The 14,031-nt window shown below is 39.8% G+C and overlaps 1 protein-coding gene across 1 annotated transcript in view; it reads right to left on the reverse strand.

Moving 5' to 3' along the window:
- Window positions 1-14,031, reverse strand: part of NBAS (NBAS subunit of NRZ tethering complex) — a 253,053-nt gene that overhangs the window by 36,844 nt on the left and 202,178 nt on the right. Inside the window, exon 48 of the mRNA XM_053461340.1 lies at window positions 10,161-10,356. Coding sequence (XP_053317315.1) covers window positions 10,161-10,356 — 196 coding nt within the window. The remainder of the gene's footprint in view (window positions 1-10,160; window positions 10,357-14,031) is intronic.

Here is a 14,031-nt window from a genome sequence, read left to right on the forward strand (position 1 = left end):
TATGATGTACTTTAGAGTATAATTATAATGAAAAAGACATTGGAAATGGTACAGCATAACACCCATCACTCTCACACATTTACCAATCAACACTTACCAATCCACAGATTCCACACATACCAATCCACAGATTCCACACATACCACACATACCAATCCACAGATTCCACACATACCAATCCACAGATTCCACACATACCAATCCACAGATTCCACACATATACCAATCCACACATATACCAATCCACACATATACCAATCCACACATATACCATTCCACACATATACCATTCCACACATATACCATTCCACACATATACCATTCCACACATATACCAATCCACACATATACCAATCCACACATATACCAATCCACACATATACCAATCCACAGATTCCACACATACCAATCCACAGATTCCACACATACCAATCCACACATATACCAATCCACAGATTCCACACATATACCAATCCACAGATTCCACATATACCAATCCACAGATTCCACACATACCAATCCACTCTCACTGTCACTGTCACTCAGTCTTAATGAATGATTTCCTACCTTCTTTTCTTCTTACAGCAGTCTTTTCTTTTTACAGCAGTCTTCCTCTTCGCTCCTCTTCTTCTGTCTTCTTCCGGGTCAGAGGGCACTGTGGGCGCGGCTTCAGTGCCGCCGGGGTTTGTTGTCAGATCCCAGCAGCAGTTGCCGCGCGGATCGCAAGGGAGCAGTATCGGAGGTCTTTAACAGACCTCCGGCTCCCTTGAGTGATTTTAAGCCGGTTCAAGGGAACCGGCTTAAAATCACTCAAGGGAGCCGGAGGTCTGTTAAAGACCTCCGATACCGCTCTCTTGCGAGCCTGCTCCTCCAGCGGCGGACATTGCTGTCCGTCTCTGGAGGGGTGCCGGGTGCCGGCAAGTTGGCACCCCCTGATGAGCGGCACCCGGTGCGGACCGCCCCCCCCGCCCCCCGCTAGGTACGCTACTGCTGTTAGGATCCCTTTTTCACTGCTGTAATTGAAAATCCCTTTCTTCAAGTCTGAATTGATGACCTCTTGTTCTTTTGCACAGTCCTATTAATGAACAGGTCATGAGAGATCGGCTGGTATCGTCCCCATATATAAATGTATAATAATATCTCCCCTGTAAGCCGTCTCCAATTTCTCTGTCCTCTCTTTATTATTAAGGTGTTCCATTCCTCTTATTACCTTTATAGATGCCTCTGCAAATTTTTAAGCTACGTAATGTCCTTTTTAAGAACAGGTGTCCATATTTGCACTGCATGTTTAAGGTGGGCTCTTACCACTGACTTATACAGAGGCAAAGTTATATATTACCCCCAGGAATCAATAACTGACAATATCTTATTGGCCCTCGCGGCAGCTGATATTGAACAGTTGCTAAATTTATTGTCTTCTCATTTAAAATAGAAGCAGAGCTGCTAAACATACGACAGAAGCGTAATTTCATCATTACCCTCACACAACCCCACATTTATTCTATTCCCCAAAATGCATAACCTTACATTTGTCAACATTAAATCTCAGCTGCCACTTGGCTGCCCAGTCCTCCAATGTGATCAATGTGGTCTGTATTACCCTTCTGCAAACACTGACTTTTAATAAAAGCGTTAGAATTAAGATTTGGGGATGATCTAAAGATATCAAAATCCCCTTCGACCAACACTGATTTTATAAAGTATAGGGAAATGGAGGTAATGATGCACTACAAAGTTTTCCTCAACCACAAATTAGATAAGTATTAAAAAATAGACTTTTACAGCACTAAAAAATGTTATTATTAAATCTAGTTTTGCATTATGAAACATAACCAATTAAGTACTCAAGAATGTGATCAAAACATCCGCATCCAATGTAGAAAAAATTCCGCGTTTTATAAACAAGGCTGCTTTATTATTAGGTGTCAGTGAAGTTTTCAAAGTGTTACATAAAAACAGGGTTGATTAGGAGCATTTCAAAGAAAAATGGTGCCAAGGGTGCCTTTCCTTCCAGAAGCATGTGTTCTCTTCTAATTCAGGTTCGCGTGAAACGTTCGTGAAACCGGTGTCTTTCAAGACAAGTGGAGATGCTTAAGATCCCACTGAGATAAAACATCCCCCTGCCACAGCCTCATGCGAAGCCTGGCATTTGAAATTGTTTAGCTAATGACTGCCATCTGACCTATTACCACAAGACGTATTGTTACTATTTTTCTGTACTAAGGAACAGAATGTTACAGCTGTGGCCACCTGATAATATTATCTACAGTCTAACGTACAGCTTTTTTTGGTAGTTTTTGCAGAAGTGTAAAATAGAAAAAAATCCCTGCATTAACATATTTCAAATCCAAAGCAAATGGAGAATAAACATATTATGGCTCTGGGCCTCAAGTTGGAGTCTGAGCATAATGGCGGTTGTGCATCAATCTCCTTCCTTTGATGGGTGGTGGTGTTACTGATACTGGTTGAGCCTACGCTATCTTGATACATCAGTAAAGGAGCCTCGTATGTCTGCAGACCCTTGGCTTCTGGACTCGCCCATAGTCTTCTGTTCACAAGCCTCTGCTTACAGAACAGTTTCTAGCTTTGCTTACAGATGGCTCCAAAGAGGAAGACTAATGCAGCAGCAGACAGCCGCCTGAAGGCATCTGCCAGATGTTCTGAGTCTCAGGAATCCAGCTACCCCATGTAGGGTTCTTAGTATTTTAGTGCCCCTGCGCTCATCCGCCAGTCCGAACCCGAACCCTTGGCTGTGACATCATACTTCCCAAAACATATTTTAAACATTGTACCAATACAAGCTTTTATGCTCCAGCAGCATTAAGCACACTTGTGCTGGATACTGTACCCCGTGTAACAAAATATCAGCTGCCCCTTTTCTACTGTTGGGGTAGTTTTATATGGGGTACAGGACTTTTGGTCTTGCATAACCCACTGGGTGGGATATTATTTACTTAACAGGTAGCTTAATCACCATAAATTATATTTGCTTCCTTGTAATCATCTTTATTTATGTATTTAGGCAACATTTCAAAGATTGAAATTAAATTAAAAGCCAACTTTAACTCCTTGAATACCAGAGATGCACACAAAAAGAGCAATGAGAATTGAACGTTAAAAGCCCGTGCACTTTTCAGGTTGGATAATACGCTCAACGCATACCAAGTCAAATGATGATTAGTGTTAGGATGGTGGGAGTAGAAAGTATTCACCTATAGTGCATTCAAGCTGCAGTTTCAAATACAAGCAATCTCCAAGCGAAGAGGTTGGGATCACAGATCATTATCGGATTTTATCATACAGCGGGTCCGCATCTCAAAAAAGGTCTAACATGCTTGGTTGCTATGGTGCATAATTACAGGTTGGCTGGCAAAATAATGATAAATTATTACAGTGAGCTATATAAATGACCCTATATAAATCATAGCAACAGTAAAATACCGCTTGGCAAGTCCCTGCCCATCACATCTTTCATCTTTTGAAAGGATTAATCAGTTACCCGAGACCTTTACTGAACCAAAAGTAAAGACACGTAAGAATTACAGCAACATTCTAACGCTTTTATTCCAGAAGCTAAACCTGTAGAAATCCAGGTCTCCGGATCACTGGCAATCATTTACATTAAACAGCTGAGGTTTTGTTAGCAGAACGTGACAATAAAAGGAGTCCAGCTAACGTTAGTGGAGCTTAGCATCACTGATGGTCTGCATGACCCAAAATAACTTCATGCCAGCTCACTCAGACAGACCTCCGGCGAGACCTCCACGCTCACACACTCCTACTCACGCACTAGAGATGAATAAATACCATTCCGGCCCGATAGACCGCCATCTTATAGTTTAGTGCTATTTTAAAGAAAACATATTTGTGAAGAACAAATACACATGAGTGGAAAGGTAAAACAGTTTCTTATTTAACAAGAATACATGTATTTTAACATTTTTGGTATCTATTATGCAGTTAGACAGCATATGTTACATACAAACAGAAATTTTGAAAACTGATAGCCGTTTAAAGACCCCTCTTGGCTCTTTCATTAAGTATGGCCACCTCTGTTATAGACCTCACTTTCTTAAGCGATAGGGTACGTAAATCAACCAATAGCAATGCTCCAGACTCCCTTACAGATGACTTTGCCTGCCTATCCCTAACCAACTGACCATCCAGGTACACATACCTCCTACCGATAGCAATTTAGTTTAAGAGGATAGGGTTGGTTAGATGCATGGTTAGGAGGAAGGGCTTACTCGCAATTTGGGGTCAATTAAATAAAGGGGGAGTTGACAGAAGAGTTTTGGTTTCAATTGCTCTACTTCACTTTACATTATGAAGAGACAACATCGGTGAGCTTCTGGCCGCAGGCAGTGAGACTTCTCTAAATTCCTCACTCGTTAAATTATGCATTATACAGGGCTAGCTCAGCCATCTTGCTGGATAATTGTGCTAGTGGCCCTTCATAATTTATAGTGAAGCAAGGGAGAAACCACAAGTCTCCATTTAGTGAATAAAGCCCTACGTAAGTGCATATGTTAATTTGATTTTCAAGATGGATTGTTCACCCAAAATATAGCAGACAGGAAGAGTATATAACCCAAAAATTATACTATTATATATATATATATATATATATATATATATATATATATATATACATACATATATATATATACACATATATACATGCACACACACACGGTGCTATTCTTCCAGTCCCTATATCCAAGAACAACTTCACATATGAACCCCAAGCACATTAGCTATGTTCCGCAAAATGCTGATAAAGTACATTTGATTTTAAAATAATGATGCTGCTAGGAATTTCTAGGTTCATAATCGAGAATTCACAATGTAAAGCCTATCTCATTTTAAACCAAATGCAATTTTTTTTTTAAACAAAATGTCAGTATTTTGACCCATATTTTTCATGCACCACTTAACTAGAAAATTACAGAAGCTGAAGGGCCCAGATAAAAACGTATCGAGGGGATTAGAACAACACGGACTCTTCAACCCCTCCATCGCAGGATGCGTGGAACGATCTTTGAATGCAAAATAAGGCATTTGGAAAAATTGAAAAATGAGGACTTGTGAATTTTTAATTTTGTTAACTAATCAGTAGAGAATGGGAGTGATCATGCTGGAAAATGTCTCTACATGCAGCACATTTTTTAATATTGCACAAGCTGGATGACTTCCCGGTAGCACATTGATTTGTGGACCACTTCTTAAAACACCCACAGTGTAATTAAATATTAAGCCCCGCTTTGATTTATGTTCTAAGAGGATTACTTGACAAAGTAAGAGTGAATTTCAAACACACCCCGGTAAAAACAAGCATTTTAATATCCTTAAACGCCGTCTTTGTAAGATATGATGGATACCGTCGTTTGTGCCATTTGCGCTAACCCCAGGATCCGAGGAGCTCAGATGTTGGTAAAGGAGCCTGAAGAACACAGGTGGTACAAAGCAGGGCTTTCTGAATTTAAATACAGGGAAGATTTACATAAATGCAGCGAAGATCCGTTTGTGAGGCCCACTGAAAACGATTTAATATCATTACCGGGGAAACTTTGGTTCGACTCTCGTCTTAAAATATGATACAAGTCCAAAAAAAAACCACTCAAAATGGGTCTATCAGTAAGAATATTTCATTAAAAAGAAGGGCTTCAAGTCATTGGTCATCCATCCCGATTTGGGCGAAAAAGTTAAGAGCATCAATCCTTAGTGTTGTCCTGACAGCTGCCCCAACTTTAAGCACTGAGTTATATTTACTAACGTAACGATCATCCACGCGTACGATGGCTGAACAGGACCATCACTCTCTATAGAACTGCAATAGCTTTAATCCACATTTGTATCTTTCTTTCTTTTTATTTATTATAATTTTTTTAAACAGGCCCTTCTTCAATAAATATAGATCCTCCAAAACCAAAATCTAATCACAACACATCGCAGTGTTTAGGACCAAAGGCAGAAGTCGCATGTTAATTCTTTGAACGCTCACTTCATGTCCCGTGGCATGCATTTTAAGACGCAGCTCTTCACAGAAGTAGGGAAGGCAGCTGGATTTTTTATTTCTGGTGGCCATTTTCACGATTAAAACAGCCCCCAAGTGGTTCTGAGTATTTTTGTTTTTGTAGACCTCTTGAGGCAGGAGGACATCTGAACCAATATTCGGCAACTGCGCATTTCTCCCAAAGCTCAACTAAATTATAAAGGAGACTAAAGAATTAAAATGACAAAGGGAAACTCAAGGACGGGACAGAAATATAATATTAATACTTGAATACAGCCTTGGAGTGCGTGCGGCAGATGGCTGTCTGTTAATTGCATGCCTCAGTAAGCAGGATGTTTTGAAATATTTTCAGAGCTGTTTGAGATGAGTTTGTACAGCTCAACGAGATCACTACAACAGGAGCTTCATCAATCGCCTTGGGTTCAAAAGGTCTAACCGAGAGAGCAGGCAGAAATGCCAACAAGCACACAGTGAAAAGAGGACCTACCGCAGGCTAGAAAGCAGGCGCCTTGCTTTACATTCCCGGTCTGATGTCGAGATTTCTAACCTGTATAATGTCAAGCGGGTATTTAAGTTGATAGAATGATTAGTCTGCGACAAGATCGGCATCTATGAGTCCAGCCATATATATCGTTAAAGACATTTTGCTATAATGTATAGATGAAGTCTAACACACGCTGACCAAACATGATTTGCACAAGAAGGAGCACGGGAAAGACATAGCAAAAGCAGGAATAATGGCTAAATCCTCCCTGCAATTATCTTAAGCTATACAGCGGAACAATTTGCCGATGACGCACTGTTTACTTTCATCCATTGCATTTAGCTTACAAGTAGTTGATGTCACTCAAGCCTCTTTGTACCTCAATGTCTTTTCATAACAAACACAATATGAAGGTGTTAAAAGGAAAGTCCCATAAAAATATTTGAGCTTCCTATAAAAAAAAAAATTACTTCCACTTTCATCCTAATATAAAACATATATTTTATGGTTTTTAACTATACTGATTAATAATTATTATTTATTGCAAAGGCAAAAAAAATGCAATTACAAGTTTAGCACAGACAGACAGTCATCAAACCAAGCATCAGCAAACACAAAAGCACTCACACTCCTGGCTGTGCCACATTGGCTGTAATGAGCTTCTGCTGTGGCAACAACCTGTTCTATCAGCAATTTGAGGTCTTCCTTTTGGTTTTATTATGCTTAATACATGTCCAAGAGGTATGGGTCTGGACATGGACATACTGTTCTGTGATTTTGAGTAACATTTGCTAAATGGGTACATGCATTTTAGCCGTTACCAATTGTTTTTTGGGTTTGTGCACTGGGAGACTATTTATCAGTTGAGTCATTAAATTAACCCTGCGGTGCACCAGATACTACCCTTTATTGGCTACAAAGATAACATAGTTTCATTTTACTGCACATGAACACATCATATTATTTATTGTGTCGAATGAAAATGTAATACACATCGCCTATAGTTACTCTTCAGCCTGGTAAATCAGCTCTCATATTTTCTTTAAAAAAATAAAATAAACCTTACGTCTGACCCACCACACAACTGGGTAATTTGCCCTACCTAGAATGTAGCCTAGAGCCCCAAGCCTGGAACAGCTCTAAATGCTCTTCAGTGTCCTCCGGTGTGTCAAACAAACAGGCAGGGCAGGCCGTGTTAATCGTGTATTTATACAATTGTACTAGTTTCACTACATACAATATATGTTTTATTGATGAAAAATATTGATAGACAAAGCAGTGGTTTGCCTTTCTAATGGATTAGTAGGTTGAATATGTTCTCAAGAGACATTGGCTGAACTCTGAAACAAGCAAATGCAGAGAAATTGGCAGACAAACAAAACCACGGAGACCTCAAAATAGATTAATGCGTGTATATCTATAAAAACTGTTTCTGTGTATATCTACCGGTATATGAAATGTATCTCTTCCTGGAGTATATTCTCTGGGAGTTCGCATCTACCTGATAAACCTAATTTCAAATCTGAATATTGAATTATCAGTTTATGAGGTTCTCATTTATTTTCATACATATTCAGTGAGAGGCCATGTTCATTTGTAATGCTTCTGATCGCTTATAATACTGGGTAACCATACGAGACTAAGACTTTTTTTTTTCTGTGTTATGTGTGTGGGGTAATAGTCTCCAGTTCCCATACATTAATTATGTTATTTGCCAACAGAAAAGGAACAAGGTAATTCTCCAACATGGATTCTGCTCTCAACAATCTACTGAGATGACCTACTTCACTTCTCTATGCTAATCCTGCTAGACCTTTCTGCTGCTTTTGACACTGTAAACCACCCTCTTCTCCTCCAAAATCTTTATGATCTTGGTGTCCGTGACACTGCTCTCTCCTGGTTAAGATCCTACCTTTGTGAACATAACTTCAGTGTAACAGTAACGCTTCTCCATCCCCTCTCACTCGGGATACCTCAAGGCTCAGGACTAAGTCTTCTGTACTCACTTTACACTACCTCCCTTATTATTATCATCTTATTTACCGTATTTGCTCGATTATAAGACGAGGTTTTTTCCAGAGCAAATGCTCTGAAAAATACCCCTCGTCTTATAATCAGGGTCGTCTTATAATCAGACCTCAAATAGGTCTGATTATGAGACTAAGATCCAGATCCCCCGCAGCGATGCAGAGGACCTGGATCCTCCTGTGTTAACCCCCGACCCAACTTACCGGTGCATCTGAGTCCCCGGTGCTTAGTCCGGGCTGCGTGTAGAGCTCTACACGATACAATCGCGTAGAGCTCTACACGCTGCCCGGACTAAGCACTGGGGACTCAGAAGCACCGGTAAGCTGGAGGGGGGGGGGCATAACACAGGAGGATGCAGGGGACCTGCATCCTCCTGTGTTATGCCCCCTCCAACTTACCGGTGGAGCTCTACATGCTGTCCGGACTAAGCACCTGGGGCTCAGATGCAGGGGACCTGGACCCTCCTGTGTTATGCGCCCCCCACCCAACTCAGAAGCTCCGGTAAGTTTGGAGGAGGGAGGGGGAGTGTTAAATGGGGGGTGTAAGGCATTTCTGGAGGCAGAGTGCTCTGTGAAATGCCTTTTAACCCCTTTAATGCCACTCTGCCTCCTGAAATGCCTTAAACCTCCCTATATGCCACTCTTCCCCATAATATGCTTTTTAACCCTCTAAGTGCCAGAGTGGCATATAGGATTAAAAGGCATATCATGGGGCACAGTGGCATATAGGGTTAAAAGGCATATCATGGGGCACTGTGGCATTTAGAGGGTTAAAAGGCATATCATGGGGCACAGTGGCATATAGGGGGTATAAGGCACTTCTGGGGCAGATGTGCATAACTGGGGGGCAGGTTGAAAAATAGAAGGAAATAAAACTATTATTTTTCAAAATATTTTTCTCAAGCATACCTTTTATTAAAAAAAGTGTTTAAATGAATTAACATTTACTGGTAAAACTTTTTTCCTATAGGGTCGTCTTATATTCAGGCTTTTTCTTTTTTTCCTAAATTAATATTAAGATTTGGGGGGTCGTCTTATAATCAGGGTCGTCTTATAATCGAGCAAATACGGTATATATCACTTGGTTTTGGCTTTCAATACCACCTGTATGCTGATGACACCCAGATCTACCTATCCTCACCTGATCTCTCTCCCTCCCTCTTTGGCCTTTGTAGGTCACCCTTTCTAGTCCATCTTCTGCAATACTTATAGCGTGTCCGGTCCATCCCTAACAGCAGTTTTACCTCTTGTGTAAATAACTCCCTCTAGATTGTAAGCTCATTTGGCCAGGACCCTCTGCTTATCTCTTGTCATGTTATATACCACTTGTCATGTTATATACCACTTGTCATGTCCTGTTTTACCCATTGTACAGCGTTATGGAATATGATGGCACTATATAAAACAATAATAATAATCATGCAACTCTCTCCATAAATCTTGTATGCTATATGTTGGCCTCTATCTTGAAGTCGATTGCAGACCGATTGATGTGTATTTTGTGTAACATGTATAAAAGTGTTCTTTAGTGCTAGATGCTCGCCTTGACTACATAACTGAAATTGTGGTTACAGCAGGAATGGCACATAGACACGTTTGTTTGCTGGCTTAGATAAAAAAAAAAAAATTGTACCTGTTTCTCTGGCCATAACGCTTTTAGAACAGCCTGAGTCCGGAAAAACACAAGCAACTTGCTGTCTTCATCGCTGAGATGAAATGCTTGTTCCATAATCTGCAGTACATCAATTCTAGGCTTTACTGGTAAGGAGTCATCGCCACAGAACGGTCTGAGCCATTCCAAAAGGTCATCAGAGGAGACCAGCTGCCCACTGCAACAGAAACATGGTCCATGTGAATCCATACGGAGAACATTATGTAGTACGAAGGCAGTACTACAGAGAACTTTAACAAGTGCTTTGTTTTTAACTAATTAAGGCACTCCATTTAAAGATATTTATTTATTTTACCACTGTTTTATGTTTTATAGATTAAGGTCATTTATGATAGATTCAAAAGATATTGGGAACAAGTAGAGTTTCATGTATTATTGTATTCACGTAGTGAAGCATCAGGGTTATCTACGATCATAGAGCTGCAGAGATCAACAAGCATTGGAAAGCTCAAAAAACAATCAATCAATCTCCAGTGTATATATGGGGAGGGTGTTTATGACATTCGAGAATACTATATGCTTTGTGATTCTATGAAAACGTTCCATAGCAATGGGAACTGTGGCTGTGGGTCTACCAGATGGTCTACACCTGACGTGACAATGTATGTTTAACAGCCATTCTGTAACAACCACTGTAGACCTAAATAGCAACTGCTTATGTTAGGATAGAGGTTTCAAGTAAAGGTTAACACACTTTGTCTCTTAATTATACATTACATAAAATAAAACAATGCCCACATCAGAATACTTTGTATCAACAGTGCAACTACAGTATTTGTTTTATGGATTTTACATTTCACACAAATACCTGGGCTGCAAACAGATTGTTTCAGCAGCGTGGCGTGAAGTGTGATATAACATAGGTGTGTATACGGCAATATCTTGGGAACTACAACACATTTTGCTAGACTTTTGTGTAGACTTTTCAGAAGAGCTGATATCTGTACATATATTATATTAATTCCTAGATTCTCACGGAGTCTCAATTTCTTTTTAGGCCATCCCTACAGGACATCAAAGCAAGGCATCAACGTCGTTCCCTACAACACGGCTTGATATTCATGCATGCTCCTCAACATTAACCAGGCCATGTTAGGATTGCTGCCAGTCTTGAATGGGTATTACCAGTACCAGTACACAAGCAAAAAGATCAATTCCAAAAGTGTGACATCGCATTGTGTCACCACACACATATTGTGCGAGGACCAACATGTGACATCATACACTCATGTGCACCCTGGTGATACAGAAGTTTATTGACTGCAGCGTTGAGTTGTAGTTGAATGACTGTAGGATTAAACATGTAATCACACAGAGCATTGTGTAATGACAGAAAAATAAACAAAAATGGGAAGTCCAATCCTCCTCGGTATCTTGATTCACTAAAGAAAAACGCTAACTATAGACATAGAAACAAAAACCAAGGAGACCGCTGTCAGAGATCCAGATACATAAGGGCTCAAAACCCCATGTCGCTGATCAGACGTATGATCAACAAACACTATAATCATATTATATTGATTCTCCATATCCAACCAGTGTTATCACAATGTCATAATCAAGGGGAACCACAAGATATAAGAGACCGTAAGACCATAAAGGCCCCAAGAATTCTAGTCATGAGGGCAACTCTAGTCACGTTTCTCTCTGATAACTCTGATGCAAAAAAAGTTTTTAAAAAGTAGGAAAAAAAACTAAATAAAGTGGAAAATACTTAAATACAAAAAATACTTTGCAGCCTTTAAATGATAAAGCGCACACACGGTACGGAGAATAAAACGCTATCAAGTATTGAACAGTCAGGAGCACATTAATATCGATGCGCGTTTCTCAGGCGCACCTCCAGGTAAACACCACAGGCATTTGGATGTAGCGTATCGATACAATCAATGTGCAAAAAAGTAAACTCTGCTCTAAATATTGGGTTGGAAATGAGTAAATCACCATATATACTACACCAAAAGCAAACATGGCTTTTCTGTTCAATAGCATGTAGTACGATTAGTAAGTAAGTACAATTAAGAAATTCTTAAAACTCTCCCAAGTGAATGACCACTGCGGAACTTTTATATTCCATTAAGATCAAAAGAGCTCCGTACTGAACTCAGAGCTATCTGCGTCATAATCTATCTACCGGGTGCAAAAACATCATCTCATCAGACTTTCTCTGAGCTTCTATCTATGCTTTTGACTGTATGTTCTTGGTTGACACCAACTTATCCCACTCAAAGAGAAATAAGACCCTACAAGAGACCAGTACGAGAAGAAAACAGAATACTGTTTGTTAAATATATACAAATTATATATGTTTATATGCATCACCGCAATATATAAGGAAAGGGCTTTAGAGTCAATCTGATAGTTATGTGTTGCCATACGGTACAAGACTTGTTACCATAAACTCAATTATAATGTGATAAATGTCTGTCCAATATGGCCTTTTGTTTGTAAATTAGCTGACACGGTATAAAATGTATTACATTTGCCATTTTATCTAAACCGCTGTACTAGGTATTAGCGTCTAATGTTTTTTCTATGAGCTCCAGGAGGGCTCGCTACAAATAAGAATGTTATTCAAATGCCATATTATCATAATTCGATTTAATCTAAAGGATGATACATTTACATTGCCTACAGACGGAAAGCCGGAAAGTAATATTGCCGGTATTTAACATAATGTGACATGGAGGGAAAATAAGAGCACTCGAGAGATAATAGATCCCACAGACATCACTTATCCAAGGCGCCCTTTGAACCAAGAGAAGATATGCTTGAGAATCATTTGGTTAAAGTGATGACCTAGATAGATGACAGGGGTACCTCGGCATCACCGAACAAGTCTATAATTCCACAGATGATGATGATGTACTAATCCACCACCTAGGGACAGAAATCTCACCCCAGGAGCTCAATATTATATATATATATATATATATATATATATACCGTATATTCCGGCGTATAAGACGACTGGGCGTATAAGACGACCCCCAACTTTTACAGTCCAAATATAGAGTTTGGACTGTACTCGCCATATAAGACTACCCCTCTACCCAGCGTACAACAACCAGCCAATCACGGCAAGCGATGTACCTTACCGTGATTTGCTGGTTGATTTGCTGACATATACATACATGCACTGCCCTTACACACACACACACATATATAATATATATATCTATATATATATCTACACATATGCCTGTCCATACATACACATTTATACACTGCCCTCACCACACACCCCTGCCTTTACACACACATGTATATGTATATGTATATGTGTATATATATATATATATATATATATATATATACACACACACACACCAGTATATATATATATATATTTACACACGTGTGTGTGTGTGTATATATATATATATATACACACACCAGTGTGTGTGTGTGTATATATATATATATATATATATATATACACACCAGTGTGTGTGTGTGTGTGTGTGTGTGTGTGTGTGTGTGTGTGTGTGTGTGTGTGTGTGTGTGTGTGTGTGTGTGTATATATATATATATATATATATATATATATATATACATATATATATATATATATATATATATTTCTCCCCCCCTTTGTCCCTTTCTCCCCATCTCTTACCTTATCTTCTGTCTTCTTTCTTCTATCCAGTTGTTGGGAGCCCGATGTCTGGCACTTGAGACCTCGGCTTCCCTGCTCTCTAATCACTACGCGCCGGCTATTGATGCCGGGCGCCGGGACATGACGTCATCCCTGCGCTCGACATCAATAGCCGGCGCCTAGTGATTAGAGAGCAGGGAAGCCGAGGTCTCAAGTGCCAGACCTCGGGCTTCC

Source organism: Spea bombifrons, chromosome 3 (assembly GCF_027358695.1).
Source record: "Spea bombifrons isolate aSpeBom1 chromosome 3, aSpeBom1.2.pri, whole genome shotgun sequence".
In the NCBI taxonomy this organism is placed as follows: Eukaryota; Metazoa; Chordata; class Amphibia; order Anura; family Pelobatidae; genus Spea; species Spea bombifrons.